Source organism: Pan paniscus, chromosome 1 (genome assembly GCF_029289425.2).
Source record: "Pan paniscus chromosome 1, NHGRI_mPanPan1-v2.0_pri, whole genome shotgun sequence".
Lineage (NCBI taxonomy): Eukaryota > Metazoa > Chordata > Mammalia > Primates > Hominidae > Pan > Pan paniscus.
In genome coordinates, this window is record NC_073249.2 from 96356562 (window position 1) to 96376726 (window position 20165).

Genomic DNA, 20165 nt, shown 5'->3' on the forward strand with positions numbered 1-20165 from the left:
CTGTTGCCCAGGTGGGGGTGTGATCATGGCTCACTGCAGCCTTGACTCACTGGGCTCCAGGGATCCTCCCACCTCAGCCTCCTGAGTAGCTGGGACCTCAGGTGTGTGCCACCACACTTGGCTATTTTTTTTGTATTTTTAGTAGACATGGGGTTTCACCGTGTTGCCCAGGCTGGTCTTAAACTCCTGGGCTCAAGTGATCTGTCCACCTTGGCCTCCCACAGTGCTGGGATTACAGGCTTGTGCCACTGCACCTGGCCAAAACTTAATCTTAAATAGTTTAAAATTGAAGATGTTCTATATTGGTTTACTGTGAATGGGCCTCTGGCAGTGACTTCCTCCATAATCCAAGAGAATCATTATTATTTCTGTTTGAAATTTACCTCTTTTTATTTTTAAAATTTTATTTGGAGACATGGTATCACTCTGTCATCCAGGCTGGAGTGCAGTGGTGAGATCACAGCTCACTGCAACTTAAAACGCCTGGGCTCAACTGATCCTCCTGTCTCTGCTTCCCAAGTAGCTGGGACTATAGGTGTGTGCCACCACGCTCAGCTAATTTTAAAATACTTTGTAGAGATGGGGTCTTGCTATGTTACCCAGGCTGGTCTCAAACTCGAGGCCTCAAGTGATTCTTTCACCTTGGCCTCCCAAAGCCCTGGGATTCCACGTGTGAGCCACCATACCTGGCCAAGATGCTATATCTTGATGTTAAACTCTAGGAGAGCAAATTCTTTCCAGAGTGGCCTGTGGACTGAAAGAATATGAGGTCCAGGGCTCTGCAGCCTGCCGAGGTTCCACTCACTGCTGCCCTGGGCCCTGAAGTCCACACAACTGCCTGGGTTGAGGTCTCTGGGCTTGTGCCTGTCAGACCCCAGCAGACTCTGCTCTGAAAGTACATGCCTGTCTGCTCTCTGGACAGTGGGATCCTCCATAGCAGGCCCTGGTGTGACAAAGCAGGGACTCCTTAGGATAGCAGAGGGGTTAAGAGCCAGGTTTAGTAGTCATGCTGGCCTGGGTTTGAATTTTGGCTGTGCATCTACCCACTGGGTGACCTGTCCATGTTATGTAAACATTATTTTTTTTCTTTTGAGACCGAGTCTTGCTCTGTCGCCCAGGCTGGAGTGCAGTGGCATGATCTCGGCTCACTGCAACCTCTTCCTCCCAGGTGCCTGCCACCACGCCCGGCTAATTTTTTGTAGAGACTGTGTCTCACTGTGTTAGCCAGGATGGTCTCGATCTCCTGACCTCGTGATCCGCCCGCCTTGGCCTCCCAAAGTGCTGGGATTACAGGTGTGAGCCACCGCGCCCGGCAATGTAAACATTTTAAGTCTCAGTTTCTTTACCTGTATGATGGAACGATGTATTTACCTAACACAATTTTCCTGCAGATTAAATAAAGGGATATGTGTAAATCACACATTGTATTTGCCTGGCACAGAGTGTTGAACGATTGGTAGTTGTTAATAGCTATTATTTTTGAATTACTGGAAAGGGAATCAGTGGAGACCATATTTCCATCCCCAGATGCACAGTGGAGTTTTTGTGGGGCTCAGCAAACTTCTCTTCATTGTTCCAACCCAATATATCCTGTTACGCTGCCTCAGCCTTGGGGATTGGGGCGGATCAGAAGGCTCAGAAGGCACAGGGTTCTGGTGCATTAATGAGCTCTGGGGCCATGCTGGAAGTAGCTGAGCGTGGGCACCGGGCCTGGAGGTTGGTGGAACACTGGTGCTGGGCCAGTTCTTGGTCCCAGAGAAGCACCTCTTCCTTACCAACATGTCCTTCTCTTCAATGAATCATTACAGGGTTCAGGTCAGCCTCTGTGATTACAGGCTCACTCCTGTAATCCCAGGGCTTGGGAGGCCAATACGAAAGGATCACTTGAGGCCAGGAGTTTGAGGCCAGCCTGGGTAACATAGCAAGACCCCATCTCTACAAAGTATTTTAAAAATAGCTGAGCGTGGTGGTGCACACAAGTATACAGCCCATGTGCTATTCCTGAAGAGCAGGAAAAACTGCCTTTAACGGTTATCAGCCTGATCCAGTTCACCAGCTCGGCCACCAACTAGACTATGTGACCTTGGGATGAGTCATTCTCTGTGCCCCAGTGTCCTTCCTTCTCTGGTCAGTTGCATATCCTAGACCCAATCTTTTTTTTTTTTTTTTAAAGTTAAGGTCTTTGATTTGGTTGATTGAGAGGGAGCAGGAGTAGACAACTCACAACAGTGGCTAATCTGAGGACCTTCTGACCCCTCCATCAGATCAAGTTTGGCATGCATTTCTTCTGATTTATAGCCTGGAAGTAACTGGGGGCTACAACCTCTGCTTACTTGCTTACTGCTTACAATATATATATATTTTTTATGTTCCTGGGATATTTATTCCTGTTTACACTTACACTCATCAGCAAGAGGTGGTCAGTAAGTGCTGGTTTTGTTAAAGTGGAGGCCGCACCAGAGTGTGATCTATGGACAGCATAAGCCATCATGCTGTTTTGTGTGCACGTGTGTGTGTGTGTGTGTGTGTATGTGTGCATATGCATATGTGTGTAGGAGAGAAGGTCCAGTACTCTGAGGGGGCCTGTCCAGAGTGAATCAGTTATATTCTTTAGGATGGTTGTCCTGCCAAAGACATCAGACTCCAGCCCTGACCCTCCAGGCTGTTGGGAAGAGTTTGCTGCTAAGTCTTGGAGTTGAGGCAGAGAAGACATGCAGTGTTTCGCTGGGGAGTCTTGCAACAAATGTGGTGCTCCTTTGTTGTTCATCACAGGATCTTCCGATAACCAGCAGACCCCCAGGGCCAGGCAGGCTCCTGTACCACACATGGAAGCTCAGTTCTCTCCCGTCTCTGTGCATCACAATCCAGTTCTATTTTAGCACAGCCCTCACACGTATTACACCCTCCTTCCCTTAGAGCCTTTCCAACACATCTTATCATCCATCAGCTTCCTTCTTCCCGGACAGACCCATACACAAGGTCTGTTTTGTCACAGACCTTCTGACAAAACACACCACTTATTATTTTTTTCCAGCAGCCCTTTGAAAACAAAGATGAGTAATACCCATGCCGAGAAGTCTGTGATGCCATGATTGATCTATTTCACAATAACATCCAAGAAGATGATACACTAGATAAGTTAGGTCTGTCAAAGGTGAGGAAGGAGAATTCCCTACAATCTGTGTGGGTTTTGTGAGTGGAGGTCTTGTTGGGTCTGAGGCTGGGAGAGGTGTCAGGAGAGGAAGAATCCTTGGGCCCTGGTATGGCTGAAAATCCAGGTAAGATGAGAGGTTCTGCCAGAAGGGCTCTGGTGGGCTGATCCTGGACTTGGTCCTCCCTCTATCATTAACCTCCCTCAGAGTGGTATCATGTTGATCAGATAGGATGAGCAAGGGGTGATTGCTACTCTAGAGATCTTGGTAAGGCATGTACACTTTGAAAATTCAGGTACTCTACTACATCAGTGAGGTTTCTGGTCAGAGGTGGCCTAGAATAGCCCACCCAGAATAAAAGACAAATTGCTGCATCTTGCATGCCCTATCACGAAGAAGGAAGCACATGGATCTCACAGCATTCTGGAGGCAACATGTTCCACACCTAGGAATACTGCTCGGTGCATGAACTGGGTAGCATAGAAGGATGCCAGGTCTGGTGGGGCCAGGAGTGGGAAAGGGCTCTGCAGCAGGTCCAGATCATAGTGCACAGAGCTATCCAGTTGGGTCATATGATTTGGTATACCCTATGATGTTGGAGGGGTCGATGGTGGTAAAAATATACTAAGGAGTTTATGGAAAGCCCCATTGGGAGAATTACAATGCAGGTCCCTGGGATTCTGGAGCAAGGCCATGCCATCCACAGCAGGGAAGTATATGATTTTTTAGGAAACAGGCCCTGGCATATTATTGGACCCTGCTTTGATCCTGGGGCATCAAGTGATCATGCATCTGAAACTGTCCACTGTGAGCTGGCCTCTGTTGGACCTACTGAGTTATAAAATAGGCCCAACAGCAGGCCGTCATAAAATAGAAATGGCATCTTTGGAGTTGAGCCTGAGCACAGCTGGAGGGCATGAGTAAGCTGCACGGGGATGCAGCCTAGAACACCATGTCATCTGCCAGGGTTCCATCATGTCTCTTCCCCAACACAAGCCTATAGCTATGTGTGATTTCTCATATGATAGGCTGAAGGAACAGAAGAAGGCTTGAGCTTGGTCTGTGAATGGTCAACTTGGTACATGAGTGAAAGCCAGAAGTGGACAGCAGCTGGATTATAGCCACGTTTAAATGTGACTTTGAAGACAGTCAGAGGTACCTTGCTCACATGTAGGTACATGGGAATGGGAATACATGTGAGCAAGGGACCTTGTCATCCACTTTGGAAGGAGAACTGGCCTGAGGTGAGAATATATACAGATTCTTTGCAGCAGCCAATGGCCTGGCCATGTAGTCAGAGGGCTGAGCAGAAAAGGATCAGAAGATAAGAGACAGGGAGGTTGGGGTAGAGGCATGTGGTTGAACATATGGGGGTGGGGACAGAGCATGAAGATCTTTTTTATTACAGTTTATCACCCACTGTAAAGCATAAGGGAGAGGCACTGAACAGTCAAGTAGACAATTTGGCCAGTTGACATTAGATAGCTTTGTCATTGGCCACCCCAGAACTGGCTCAATGGGTGCATGACTGGAGTGCTCTAATGGAGTGCCATAATGGCAGACATGGAAATTACAAGTGAATCCAAGAACATGGACTTCCCTTTACCAAGGCTGACCTAGCTGCTGTCTATCAGGGGAACCCCCCCAATATTTCAACATAGGTTCTTTCAATTTTCCATAAGTGTCAGCCAGCTAAGAAATAAAGAGAAAGAGTACCAAGAGAGGAATTTTACAGCTGGGCCTCCGGGGGTGACATCACATATCGGTAGGACTGTGATGCCCACCTGAGCCACAAAACCAGCGAGTTTTATTAAGGATTTCAAAAGGGGAGGGGTGCAAGAACAGGGAGTAAGTCACAAGATCACATACTTCAAAGGGCAAAAAGGAGAACAAAGATCACAGGCTTCTGAGGAAACAGGACAAAAGGCAAAAGAGAACTACTGATAAGGGTCCAACAAAGATCACAATGCAAAGGGCAAAAGCAAAGATCACAAGGCAAAGGGCAAAAGCAAAATTACTGATAAGGTTCTATGTTCAGTGGTGCACGTATCGTCTTGATAAACATCTCAAACAATAGAAAACAGGGTTCGAGAGCAGAGGACCAGTCTGACCTCAAATTTACCAGGGAGCAGTTTTTTCCCCATCCTAATAAGCCTGAGGGTACTGCAGGAGACCAGGGCTTATTTCAGTCCTTATCTCAACTGCATAAGACAGACACTCCCAGAGCGGCCGTTTATAGACCTCCCCCCAGGAATGCATTCCTTCCCCAGGGTATTAATTATTAATATTCCTTGCTGGGAATAGAATTTAGTGATATCTTCCCTACTTGCACGTCTGTTTATAGGCTCTCTGCAAGAAGAAAAATATGGCTATTTTTGTCCGACCCCACAGGCAGTCAGACCTTATGGTTATCTTCCCTTGTTCCCTAAAATCGCTGTTATTCTGTTCTTTTTCAAGGTGCACTGATTTCATATTGTTCAATCAATATTTACACATTTTACGATCAATTTGTACAGTTAACACAATTATCATAGTGGCCCTGAGGTGACATACATCCTCAGCTTACGAAGCTAATAGGATTAAGAGATTAAAGTAAAACAGATGTAAGAAATTATGACAGTATTATTTGGGAACTGGTAAGTGTCCACGAAATCTTCACAATTTATGTTCCTCTGCCGTGGCTCCAGCTGGTCCCTCCATTCGGGGTCCCTGACTTCCTGCAACAGCTGTCACCTCTGAATATCCAACCTGTCAGCAGCAGAGACCAATGCTGAGCTCCAGCTATGGAACTATTTCTCACTGAGATCAACCAGCCACTTGGAGCCAAATGTACTACACTGGGCACCTTTTATACAGAAAGGGCCAATGGTTTGTTCTCACAGGTGTGGATTTTCCCTTCCTGTCTGCATAGCCTTGGCCAGCACCACTATCTAGCGGCTTACAGAATGCCTATCCACAGGCATGGAATGCACCCAGGGGACTCAGTTTTATAGGGAAGTGGGTGTGGGATGGATCCAGATCATGGTGATATCACACACCACATCCCCCAGACGCAGGTGGCCTCACAGAGCCCTGGAACCGCCTCAAAAGGCACAGCTGAAGCATCTGCTCAGAGGCAACACTTTGCAAGGCTGAGGTTCTATCCTTCAGGAAGCAGTAGATACATTAACTATTTCCTTTCCTTCCTGAAGACTCATGGTTGGCCCCACTTACAATCACTTCAGGGACCCACCTGGGGAGTTTGTACTTTTTATCCCCACAACTCTTGGTTCTGAAAGGTTGAAGATCTTTGTCCCCAGAGGAGGCACATTCTTGCCAGGGGACACAACAAGGCCACATTGAACTACAAGCTACAGCTGCTACCAGGGCACCAACAGGGTAGAGGAGGTCAACAGGGGACCAACTGGGGAGAGGGGACCAACAGGGCAGAAGATGAGTCAATCTTGGGGCAGGAATAATTGATGTTGATCCACAGGAGATAGGGCTGCTGTTACACAATGGAGGCAGGGAGGAATATGTGCAGAACCCAAGTGATTCACTTGGCCACTTCCTGTTACTCCCTTGCCCCGTTGTAACTGTGAATAGATAAGTGCAGAAACTCTGGTCTGAGAATGAGATGATGGTCAAGGACTCAGCCTCTTCAGAAATAAAGGTTTGGGTTATACCATTAGGAAAATCATTAAGATCTGCCAAGGTGATAGCGAAGGGTGAGGGGAATTTAGAGTGCATAGAAGAGGAGGGAGAGGAGTACCAGCTGCATCCCAGAGACCAGCTACAATGATGGGCGGTAATTCACTCACTAGTCTCTGTCTTCTGAGTTATGCTTTGGGGAAAGAGGCCCATGGTAACCATGGAGGAGCTCTTCCCTAGCCAATGTGGAAAAGCAGATCTTTGATGGACAAGAAGTGGACTACAGAGGTTATAAAAATATGCCTGTTACAGGGCTCTCCTGCTAGAGGTAGCATAGTGGATTGACAATCCCAGCAGCTGCCCCTGCTGCTGGGATCCACCAAAACTTTTGCACTTGGGCCACACTTCCTGTGGGGCTTCTCTCAGGCAATGACTGAGCATGGCAGGAATACCAAGTGGGCCTGTTACTGAAAGATGTGGGGGTCCTCCATGGATGACTGGCTTGGGGACTCCCAACACGCATGGCCAACCCTTTCTTGGAACTATGCTGTAGTCTGAGACTCTTCTTACCCAATTCTCCTTCCTCCCGGGTCCCTTCTCAGGTTTCAGGCTTGCATTGAAGTCTGAAGGCTTTCCCTTCCTTCTCTTGCTATCGTCTTCCTCCCCAGTCATCCTTCACAGGTGTTTCCTCTAATAACATTTTTGCATGCCTAATCTTGTCTTGGCCTCTTCTTGGAGGATCCAAACTAACCCAAAGTGGCATATATATATATATGCCATTATTTGGTCAAAAACGGGGATTTGAGGGACAAGAAAAAGGTCCTATACCTCGAAGTATCTCACCTCCAGCTTGTTACTGAAATTCCCCTATTAGACTATTTCTTTTGGATTGGGGCCACAGTGAACCACTCACTCTCATTTTCCAGTGTTATTCTATTCAGCATTGGGTTTTCCATGCCTGGTGTCATTGGAGTCAAGTGATTGCTAAGATAAGTTGCCCAAAGTCCTGGCCCATCACTTCCAACTCCCACCTGCTTTGCCTCTCATGAGTGGCCTCTCACAGCCATTCCAGTTGTATCCTTTGTGCTGTTCAAGACACTTCAATCTTCATTCAAAGACAAGACTTCTCATTCCCTTCCCTCAGGTAAGACCTGTGATTAGCAAGTGCTTGCCTTTAGGGAAGAGGATGTGCTTTCTAGCTTTTACATCCCATAGCTTGCCATCTGCAGGGGCTCCAGGTATGCTGGGCAGGCTAATGGAGAGGAAGGACCTGGGATAAATCGAAAGAAAATGTTCAGGTTAAGATAAAAGATTGTGGAGACCAATGTTCTTTTGAAGTCTCATAGCGGTTGCCCTTAGAAACAATAGTTGGCAAAATGTTTAGTATTCAGACCCTTTAAAAGGTGCTAGACTCTTAGTTAATCTATTCAGAATTGGAGGGGCCTGGAAGAAAAAGGTCTAGCTATGTTAATAGAGATTTTTTACAGATGTGAATTTTCCCCTAAAAGGACAAAGCTTGCAGGGCCATTTCAACTTGTGACAAAGAAACATGTTTTTGGGGTAAAATATTTTGATTTTCCTCCTTGCCTTGTAATGTTATACCAGAGTCAGGATGGAAAGTAAGTCATGATATATAGGGTTAAATAAAACCCATCTGATGAGAATTTATGGTTTGTAGGGGTTGACTCCTCAGATTCTTTAGATAGGAATTTGGGCAAGATAAAAAAAATCATAATTTAGTCTTCAGAAGTTTACCCACAATTGACCCTTAAGCACCCCTGACCCCAAGCCCGCTCCCACCCAGGGTTTTAGACAACTCAAGGATTGGAAAGACCTCAAGAAGGATAATATTCAATTGCTAGCTAAGAGGGCAGTGGAGTTGGGGTGGAGAGGATAAAGCAATTATCTTAAAAATTAAAGAAATGTAGTATAGTACTCAATACAATGAATCAGGTTATACTGATTAAATATTGAGGCTCCTTTTGGGATTTTTGCCAGTTCTCACTAGCCTATTTATACTTTCTTCTTTACAGACCTTTTAAATCTTTCTTTCTTTCTTTCTTTCTTTCTTTTTTTTTTTTTGAGACCGAGTCTCGCTCTATCTCCCTGGCTGGAGTGCAGTGGTGCGATCTCGGCTCACTGTAACCTCTGCCTCCTGGGTTCAAGTGATTCTCCTGCTTCAGCCTCCCGAGTAGCTGGGAATACAGGCACCCACCACCACACCTGGCTAATTTTTGTATTTTTAGAAGAGATGGGGTTTTGCCATGTTGGCCAGGCTGGTCTCGAACTCCTGACCTCAGGTGATCCACCCTCCTCGGCCTGTGTCTTGGGCCACGGTCACTTATATTTGGCTCAGAATAAATAACAGGGGATCCAACCTTGGGGAGAGCAGGAGAAGGGCCCCATGGTTAGAGGAAAGAGCTGGAACAGAAGTGCTCAGGTAGGAGCCAGCCTGGGCTGATGGAGGGGCAGAAAGAAGGGCTGGAGTGGTGTAAATGGAGTTCAGAGAGACAGGAAATGAGGTCTGAGCGGCAGGCAGAGGACAAGCCAATGAGGACTTCGCAAAATTTGAACTTTAAGCAGGATGGGAAATGACTGAAAGGTTTTTAGTAAGGGATATAACACGTTCATGGACTGGAACACTCTGCTATTGTAAAGCTGTCAGTTCTCCCAGACACAACCTGTAGATTCAGTGCAATCCCAATCCCAAAGTCCTTGCTGGAATTTTTGTAGAAATTGACAAGTTAACTCTAAAAAATATATGGAAAGGCCAATAATACCCAAGACAATTATGAAAAAGATGGGAGGATCTACAGTACTAGATGTTAAGATTTATCACAATAGCTCTGGTAACAGATACTGCCGGGCTGGTTCAATGACAGTCACGTAGATCAACAGAACTAAATAGAGGCCTGAGAAAAAGACACACACGTATGGTATATTTATTCTGTGACAAAAGTGGCACTGATGAGCACAAGTTTCTCAGTACATTTTACTGGATCAACTGGATGCTCATGCTCATGAAACCAGACCACACAAGCAGACAAAATGACAATTCCAAGTGGATTATAGGTCTAACTGTGGAAAGTAAAGTCATAAAGCCTCAGTAGCATATGCAAAGATATTCAAGACCTCAGTCTTGAAGATTTACTTCTATATTTTCTTCTAAGAGTTTGTTTTAGCTCTTATGTGTAGGGCTGTGACCTATTCTGAGTTAATTTGTGCGTATGAAGGAAGGAAGGGGTCCAGCTTCATTATTTTGCATGTGGCTGTCCACTTGTCCCAGCATCATGTGTTGGAAAGACTATTCTTTCTCCATTGAATTGGCTTGGCGGGCTTGTTGAAAATCAATTGACTGTGAATGTGAAGGCTGAGAACACTTTATCATGAACTGTTAGCTTCACCTATGTAAAGATATCTTCTCTCTGCTCTGCCTCCTGTGAAAATCTGACATGACTCTTGCTCAAAACAAGCTTTGTTTCCTGAGTTCTGTGGCCTTGTCTCATGTGGAGCAATCATGTCACATTAACCGCCTCCCCACCCCCACTCCACGTCCACCCTGTGGCACAGCCTTGCCCTTTCCTGGCTGCTTTATCATCTGCTTTTTCAATTAGGACTATTTTTAAAACATTTCCCCAGTTCTTAAATATTTTCTGAGTGCTTGATTCTAGATAGCTACATTGTATGGAATTCCTGAACCATTCTGACTCACAACACTTCTGATGCCAAATGTGTGGGGGTTATATTTCCTTTTTTAAAAATCCCCACACCAACCAATTCTCCAACTGTCTGAACACTGTCGGGGTATCATGCAATTCCGTTCTGATCCTAACTACCCAGAGTTAGCACAGACCCCACAAGGTGAAGGCTCAGCCCCACAACACTGCTCCCACTTCAGATGCCAGTCGCAGCACCTGACCGCCCATACTTCTGACTAACTGGCTAAAATTGGAGGTTCCTACAAATCCCCTCCTCAGGTTAGATAATCTGCTACAAGAGTTCACGGGACTCAGGGAGGCACTTTACTCATGATTACTGGTTTACTACAAAGAATGCAACTCAGGAAAAGCCACGTGGAAGAGACACGCAGGGCCATGTATGAGGGGCAGCACGGAGCTTCAAGGCCCACCCCAGGTGCCCACCCTTCTGGCACCCCACCCGCTCAGCAGCCCGACAGCTCTCTGAGCCCCATCGTTTGGGGTTTCTATGGCAGTCACTTCATTTAGGCATGGTTGATTAAATAATTGGCCACTGGTGATTGAAGTCCTTCCCCAGCCGCTCCCTGGAGGCCCAGTGTGGGGCTGAAAGCTCCAGCCCTCTAATCACATGGTTGCTTCCTCTGGCAACCAGCCCCATCCTGAAGCTATTTAGGGGTCCACCAAGAGTCACCTCATTAGCACACACTCAGTATGGCTGGAAGGGGATTGTTATGAATAACAAAAGATGCTCCCTCTCCCCTGTCATTCAGGAGATTCCAAGGATTTCAGACGCTCGGTGTCAGGAACAGGGACAAAGACCAAATGTCCATTTCGTATCATCACAGGGATTCCATGTGTATAGGCATCAAGATTTACGTAACCCACCATTACTAAAATTTAATTATTTTAATTTGTTCCTGTTTCTACCAACTCGATTAACAATTGCATCCCCAATACATGATTTTTGTGCAGCGCCCTCTGGTGGGCATTGCAGACAGAGAAGAATGCAAATTAAATAAGAAAAGCCCTCTGCCCTTCAGGAGCTTTTGGTGAAGATCTCTTTTTTAAAAAGCTGCAAGACTGCTGCCCGAAGTGGGACACACAACCTAAATAAGGGCGAGAACCGGCAAGGACGGCCCAGCCACGTGGAACCGCCTCGCAACTCTGGCGAGGTGGGTGCTCGGTGGCGCCACCGTGTGGAAGCTTGGGAAACAGAAAACCTATTCTCCGCGCTCAGGGCCAGAGTTTCATCCTGGGTCTCTGACTGGGGCCAACTGTAACGGAAACAGCCCTGACTGTAAGTCAGAATCCTACAGTCCTCTTTGGCCAGGGAGCCTTCCTGGAGTGGCCTCCACTGCTTGCTCCAGCTTTCCAGTTTTAACCTACAGGGCCCAGCCTCCTCTTGAAATTGGGCGAGACGAAGAATGATCATTGCCAACTTGAAATTTGGTTGAACAGATACATTTCTCAGGGTACGCATGGGTCACTTCCCAGCACTGTCTGTGTATGTGGCCTCCGAGAAAGCAACCTCCCTTATCAGGCTAACAGAATTGACAGTAAATCCTCCCAGCAAACCCATTCGACAGGATGGTGGGTGTTAGTCCAAACTGCACCATTTTGTAAGCCCCCTGCCATTTTGCGGACCCTGGTCAGACTGAAACATTCCATGTGGATTCAGGCCATGAGAAACATCCTGCCTAACCACCTGACCGCAAGGCACAAGAGCATCCTTATCATACCCTGCTGGGCAAAGGCGCAACTGAAGGAACATCCCCATCATATCCTGCGGGGCAAAGGTCCAAGAAACAGCCTATCACATCCCGCTGGAAAAAGGTCCAAACCGCCTGATCACAGGAACATCTTATCAATATCCTCCCGGCGAGCTAGCCATACTGCCCAGACCCCCACCTAGACCTATAAATTACCCCAGCCTGTAAGCGGCAGGGGGCTCTGGCATTAAGCTTGTCCCCCACCTCCTCAGGTCTTGTACTGGACATAAAGCCTGTGTTGCCATAGAGCCACCGACTCTCTCTGTGTCTTTCTTTAACCCTTGCCTTCCCTTCAAAACCTAACAGTGGGACCACAGGCTCTGGGCTGCAGCTGGGTGTTCTCATCCTCCAGTGTGGATGGCTCACAGCAGAACTGAGTCCTAATAATCTCTTGTGAATGCTGCGGAACTCTCTCTCTGTCTCTCTGTCCCGCTCCCCCAACTGCTGCACGAGTCCAGAGATGCAGCTGGCCAACACCACCCAGAAGGACCCCAAACAGAACAGCTGGCTGTCTCGGAACATTCCCGTGGCTCCCTCAGCCCTGTCCCTCTCACCGTGGCTCCTGGAAGTGCTCTATGGCCTATTGAAAGGACGCCCCTACAAAGCTTCCCCTGGTTCCCCCACCTGAAAAGTGATTTCTCCTCTTCCAAATTCCCACACACTTTATCTGAACCTTTCTGAAGACACCTGCCTCACTTGCTAGTTTGGCCAATGTTTATGGAGTTCTCTGCACTGGAGGCTGGGGGCACAATATAAGACATGGCTGGGCGGCAGCAAACATAGCATATGTGTGGCCAGGGCTGTCACTGAGACACGCAGGGACATGGGGATGATGGCTCTGCCTGGAGAAGGCTTCACAGAGAAAGTGACCACTGAACTGCCTGGGGACCTGGGGGCTTCCGGGCTCTGTCCGACTCCACTCTCTCACCACCCAGTGGCTCATTGGAGTTCTCTCCTGGGGCCGGAGCATTGCTCAAAGCACGGTCCACTTTCAATCCATCTCCCTGCCACCCTGACATCTGCACACCCAGAACAGAGTCAGCACTCACAGCATAAATGAATGGATAAAATACAGCAAAAAGAACAAATTGCTTTCTGTCCTCTTCCCCCAGCAACTTGAGATCTTCTAGAGACCCAGGAGTATGTTGCTTCTACCTCAGACTGGGGAGAGGGGAGCTCCCCAAAACAATGGAGGAGATGAAGATATCAACCAGCCAAATTCCTGTTCACGACCAGCCTGTTGTGAGCTCTCCTGGGGGATCAGCAGTGGCTGAGAGGTTGGATGTGTGATGGAGTGGGGTGGGTTTATGGAGAGTGTTTGTTCCAGACATGACACAGGGGAAGGGCTCACAGGGTTCAACCTGATCAGCAAGTGCAAAAGATAAGGCCCCTATTAAAGCTAATTTGCTGAGATTTTCATTTTAGCAAAAACAAATGATCAGTTTTTTGGATGTCTCAAATATGTTTGAAATTTATGTGTATTCTCTATGGTTGGGCATGAATTTATGAATGTATGTGTGTATAAATAAATTTAAGTGTGTCCTTCAAATAGTTTATATCAGGAATCAGCAAATTATGGTCTTTAAGCCAAATCCAGCTGGCCACCTGTTTCTGGAGGTTAGTATTTATTGGACACAGCCGTCATCATTCACAGGGACTTGTGTCTGGGGCTGCTTCTGGGCTGTGGCAGCATCTGCCTGCCCTGCTCTGTGCCATTACTGGTGTTTTGTTATCTGATGGCTCTGTGAAGTTCCTGGGCAGACTCTGCCAAAACCTGCCAAGTGATATAAGTTTGTCAGTTTCCATTAATTTCTTTCAGTGTTTGCTTTATATAATTCAAAATTATGTTCTTATGTGTATAAGGATAGGACTATTATTGCTGGGCCTGGTGGCTCACACCTGTAATCCCAGCACTTTGGGAGGCCAAGGTGGGTGGATTACCTGAGGTCAGGACTTCGAGACCATCCTGGCCAACATGATGAAACCCCATCTTTACTAAAAATACAAAAATTAGCTGGATGTGGTGGCGTGCACCTGTAATCCCAGCTACTCTGGAGGCTGAGGCAGGACAATCGCTTGAACCCAAGAGGAGGAGGTTGCAGTGAGCCAAGATGACACCACTGCACTCTAACCTGGGTAACAAGAGCGAAATTCTGTCTCAAAAAAAAGAAAAAGAAAAAAAAAAGAATAAGACTACTGCATCTTGGTGACTTGCACACTAATCAATAAGAAATATTCTTCTTTTTCATTTAATCCCTTTTCTTAGAATTCTTTGTTGTCTTGTATTAATATTGTTGTCCCTGATTCCTTTTGTATTGCTTTTCCTCTGTTCCTTTTTTCTAAACAGTGATGATACATAACTCAAAATGAATCATAGACCTACATGCAAACACAATGTTACAAAACTCCTAGATGGTAGCATAAGAGGAAATTTGATCATCTTGGTCTTGGTGATGACTTTTTAGATGCAACACCAAGGCACAATCCATGAAAGAAAGAATTCATAAGCTGGACTTCTTTAAAATTTAACATTTCTCTTTGTGAAAGATATTGTCAAGAGAATGAAAAGATAAGCCACAGACTGGGAGAAAATGTTTACAAAAGACATATCAGACTTTGTATGTTATCCAAAACATACAAAGAACTCTTAAAACTCAGAGATAAGAACACAAACCAAACAATTAGAAAATGGGCCAAAGACCTTAACAGATATCTCATCAAAGAAGATACAGAAGGTGACAAATAAGCATATCAGAAGATGCTCCACATCATATGTCCTCAAGGAAATGCAAATTAAAACAACAATGAGATACCAGTACACACTTATGAGAATGCCCAAAATCTGGAACACTGGACAACAGCAAATGCTGAAGAAGGATGTGGAGCAACAAGAACTCTCATTCATTGATGGCAGGAACACAAAATAGTACAGCCACTTTGGAAGACAGTTTAGTGCTTTCTTAAAAAACTAAACATACTCTTACCATAGGATCCAGAAATCACACTCCTTGGGATTTACCCAAAAGAAGTGAAAACTTATGTCCACACAAAAACCTGCATACACATATATATGAATATATTGCACAATGGTGAAGTCTGGGCTTTTAATGAAGCCATCCTAAATAGCATGCATTGTACCCACTAAGAAATGTCTCATCCTTCACCCACCGCCTCACCTGCTGCCCTTCACAGTCTCCAGTGTCTATGATTCTACTCTCTACCTCCATCTGTATGCATGATGTAGCTCCCACTTACACATGAGGTTGCACAGTATTTGACTTTCTGAATAATTTCACTTAAGATAATAGCCTCCAGTTCCATCCATGTTGCCGCAAAAAGCGTGATTTCATTCTTTTTTTATAGCTGAGTAGCATTCCACTGTGTGTGTGTGTATGTATCTTTTGCTGTTAAAAGTAATATTGCCATCACATGGGGAACTGGGAGAGGGAGAAACAGGTCCCCCTGGTTACATAGGTACTGACGAGAAGGAAGTTGAAGAAAGATGATGGGTGGAGAAAATAGGTCCCACCTAGGGAGACATCACATCAGCTCTGTGGAGCCCCAGAGTGCTTAAAGGGCTGGCACTAAATGAACCTGGAACTCTCTTGCACCCTAAAAGGAACATTGCAAGGGGGTAGCAGAAAAAGTCCCTTTCAGTGATTCATCATCTCCCTTTCCTCACCATGCCCCAGGGATTCCCATGCCTTCCCAACCCTCTTGCCCCTTCCTGGGTCAGCCTTTCCACAGCAGGTTAGGGCACATTATAGCCAAGGGCACAACTCCCAACTCCTACACAGGCTGTTTTGCATAGGAGGAGGAAAAACACTGAAGACTTTCTGGGAAGTTAGTGCCATGGGGCAGGAAAGAACTTTTCCCACTCCCTGCCTCCAGGCTCATTCCATGGGGGGGTCACTCCACCACTCAACCTAGATAGTGAGGCCCCTGACCCCAGTCCCCCCACCTAATTCCAGGGCTTCTGTGAGGGGCTGACCAATGGTTAGCAATGAAGTAACCCTGCTTCCCTCCCTGGACTTTGAGTTCCCATAGGGCAGACCCTGATGTGACCCAAGACCTATCGCACAGGGGATAAGGGTAAGGATTTGATTCAGGCTTTTCTGAGTCCATATGATGATTTGTTGTGTTTACTAGCTGAGTAAACTTGGGAACATCTCAACTTCTCCTTTCCTAAAATAGAGATTGCAGCACCTCTTAGGACTATGAGGGTTGAGGAGGATGCAGGAGGAGCAGGTATCTTGATATCTAGACATTAAAATGCTCAGTCAGCGGTGGGGGTCATAGAACAGGCTGTCATAACAAATGTGTGGAAGGATAAGGGGAGGGAACAAACAAGACCATGCTGCCTTCAGGAGTCTGAAACTCCATCCTCTTTGGGTCCAGAGGCCCAGTGCTCTTTTCTCCCATTTTCTGACCTGCTACTACACATGTACCTTTGCCTTACCCTCAAATCAATGTTGAGCCAGAGAAGACTCCAGGTGAGGTCTCTGGGGTGGGGTGGGACCTGGTGACCTGGGACCCTGGCCAGAAATCCTGAGCACAGCCTTCTGGGTGTGTCCCACCCACCTGATAGGGGGCAAGCCTCCAAGAAACAGATGACAGAGGTGGCCCCAGGCCTCCCAGCCCCTGGGAAGAGCCAGGCTGAGCCTTATAAAGGACTGCTCTTTGTCCAAACACACACATCTCACTCATCCTTCTACTCGTGACACTTCCCAGCTCTGGTAAGTCTCACCTACCTCTTTGCGTTTTCTAGAAGTGCCCAGTGCCCGGCCTGCCATGCTGCCTGTAGGAAGGGAAAGGGCTGTGGACAAAGACTCAGAAGCCGGGGTCTAGGCCAGCTCTGCCATTAGCTGGGCTGTGTGACCTTCACTTGACCCCAAAAGCCCACATCTGTACAACCAGGTGGCTGAACCAGACCTGTCCATTGCTCCTTTGGGATCTCCTGAGGCAACTCCTGTGGAAATGTCCCCAGTGGGACCTGAGCACAGGACCCTCCCTGTCCTCTTCCTCCCTGGATTCATCCTCCTGTTGGGGTCCTGGTTGCTAAATCCCCTCCCCAGCTCCGGCTCCACAGAGGGTGGAGGGCTAAGGGTCCCCTGTGAATGCTTTGGAGGCTCTCCAAACCCCCAGGCCTGGGACCCCGACACAGCATAGCCCTGGCCAGATGGCTTGCCCCTACCTGGGTAAGGTATTGAGAAACCAATGCTCCGTCACTCCCTACCACAACCTGCAAATTTTCAGTCACCCTCTGGGCACAGGGCTTGCCCTCTGGCCTTGGCCTCAGATTCAAAAAAGCTTTGGGTGGCTCCTCTTAGTCAGATGCCGGCATGGAGCTTTCTCCTGCATTGAGAGGTGTTGCGGGTTTATTGTCAGACACCCATATGCATTAGCCAAGGTCCTTTCCTGGTTCTTTGGAAAGTGTGGGAAGTGAGAACTGCACTGTCCTATTTTTCAGGCTTGGGGTGCAGGGCAGCCCAGACTGACTACTGGCTGAAAGATCTGCTTTGGGAAGTCAGACATTTTTATTTAAACAGTCAAGCCTTGGTGATTCAGAGGGTGCAGATAATTCCCAAGAGCAGACATGAAGTGACTCCCACCTCACTCCCACCCCATCCAGCAGCTTAAGAACCAGAGAGTTATTTCTGTTCCTTGTAACAGAGGCCATTCCTGTTTCTCGTTCCCAAGGGAATGCAAGAAGGGCCCCCTGTGCTCGGGACAGGACTGTGTTTCCTGCTAACACTCACGTCCACGCTCACATGTGCACCTGGAGCCTGCACACACCGTGTCATGCAGGGCTTGCACTTGAGTCAAGGTGGGGCCCACGGTGTCTGGTTCCTGAAGCAGCCGAGGAGGGTCAGACACCAGATCACCAAGGCCATTGTCCTGCCACCATTACTGTCACCCCGACCGTGAAGCTGGAGGAGATGGATTTGGTGCTCTTTTAAGAGTGGGGTCTGCCATGTGCTGGCTGAGGCTGGGGTGTCCCAGCTTAGTTCTTCCATGTGTTGCTGGCCCCCGACTCTCCCTGCTTCTCCCTCTCTGAAGCACTGTCCACAGCTGGACTTCCGCCATCCACCTGCATCTCCTCTTGGCCCTGGCCAGGATGGGCCAGGTCTCAGACTTGGTCCTACCCTCTCATTTTTGAGCAACTTATCCCATCACATTAAAAAAAAATTGAGTTCGTTCTGCTACACCTTATCCGTGTTTTTACTCTGTCCTCAGCCCTCCTTCCAACACTCCCAAATAGAGACCCTAACTTAAATGAAGGGAAAAAAATGATTGTCTTTATTTCCTGAAGGCTTTTTGAAAGCAAAGATGAGCAACACTCAAGCTGAGAGGTCCATAATAGGCATGATCGACATGTTTCACAAATACACCAGACGTGATGACAAGATTGACAAGCCAAGCCTGCTGACCATGATGAAGGAGAACTTCCCCAACTTCCTTAGTGCCTGTGTGAGTTGGTGTCTAGCTTCTCAATGTTGGAGGATACATTTTGCTATGTGGCCTTGGACAGATCACCCTCACCCTCTGATTAAAAAATTTCCCATTTGCAAATAGGGCTTTATTACTTGGATCATATGTGAATCTAAGGATGGTAGGCGAAAAAGTATGAAAATGGGAAAGAGTTATACAGATATAAAGGAGGTTATTAGATGGTCAGCAAAGTATGCAGCTTGAGGGCAGTGCACAGTCCCCTCCCAGCACTCACTGACCCTCTCTCTGTGAGACTGAAACTCACATGCTCAGGTCCTGCTTCCCAAAGGCCCCACATCAACATCCCTGAGATTACTGGGAAAGCACTAGAAGTTCCATTGTTAGTAGAAATCAATAGCCCTCTTTGCAATAAACAAGACTCATTAGCAAATCTGAAAAAAACTGTGGGCTACTAGGTACCAAAGGGTCTAGATGACCAAGAGTAGGGAACCCAGAAGATGAGTTTGGTGGAAAAGGAGAAGAAAGGAGAGGAGGCCAGAGAAAGAAGAGAACAAAGCTTGAAGGCCAATTTTGAGGCCCTGGGGTAGAACTAAGGTAGGCAGTGCCCTTAGAGGCTGGGACAGGAAAGAGTGAGGCTGGGGCAGGGGACTGCTCTCCCCAAGGTCACTTAACAGAGCACCTTGGGACAGGACCTGCCTCCTATCCTGAGGTGTGAGACAAAAAGACTCCCTAGAGAACTCCAGGGATAACACTCACGTCCTCACCCCAACTTCACCCACTCACCCTGTGCTCTCAGCCCCACCACCATGCCTGTGCAGATCTAGGTACTTGTCTGTATCTCTGCCTCCTCCTCTCCCTCCCAGTCCAAAACTTGTTTGTGATTGAATTTTTCTATTTTGTATGTTTTTCTCTTCACAGGACAAAAAGGGCACAAATTACCTCGCCAATGTCTTTGAGAAAAAGGATAAGAATGAGGATAGGAAGATTGATTTTTCTGAGTTTCTGTCCTTGCTGGGAGACATAGCCACAGACTACCACAAGCAGAGCCATGGAGCAGCACCCTGTTCCGGGGAAAGCCAGTGACCCAGCCCCACCAATGGGCCTCCAGAGACCCCAGGAACAATAAAGTGTCTTCTCCCACCAGACGCTTGCCTTATTTTCTTCTTCTCTTTGGTGACCTACGTTGTCAAAACTACCAATTCCAGGTTAACTTTGTTGGAGAATTTCCCCCACCCCCATCCAGTGGGTCACCCAGGAGTAATGTCCCTCCAGCAACGTTCCCGCTATGGCCTCCAGCAGAGCTGAGCTGCCTCTCACACAGGTCCTGGTGTCTGCTTCTGCCCCGCTCCCTAAATGCAGCCACCATGGCAGGTTCCAGGTGGAAGTCAGTGGAAAGCTCCTGCCAGATCACAGCAATGCTCCTCCTTGTCAAGGCATGGACCAGGGTCATTCAGACACATTCA

The 20165-nt window shown here is 47.3% G+C and overlaps 1 protein-coding gene across 1 annotated transcript in view; it reads left to right on the plus strand.

Annotated features, from left to right (window-relative positions):
- Positions 1-19847, plus strand: part of LOC100992193 (protein S100-A7) — a 48269-nt gene extending 28422 nt beyond the window's left edge. Inside the window, exons 2-3 of the mRNA XM_034936013.3 lie at positions 18563-18720; positions 19621-19847. Coding sequence (XP_034791904.2) covers positions 18563-18720; positions 19621-19785 — 323 coding nt within the window. The 3' untranslated portion in view covers positions 19786-19847. The remainder of the gene's footprint in view (positions 1-18562; positions 18721-19620) is intronic.
- The last annotated feature ends 318 nt before the right edge of the window (positions 19848-20165 follow it).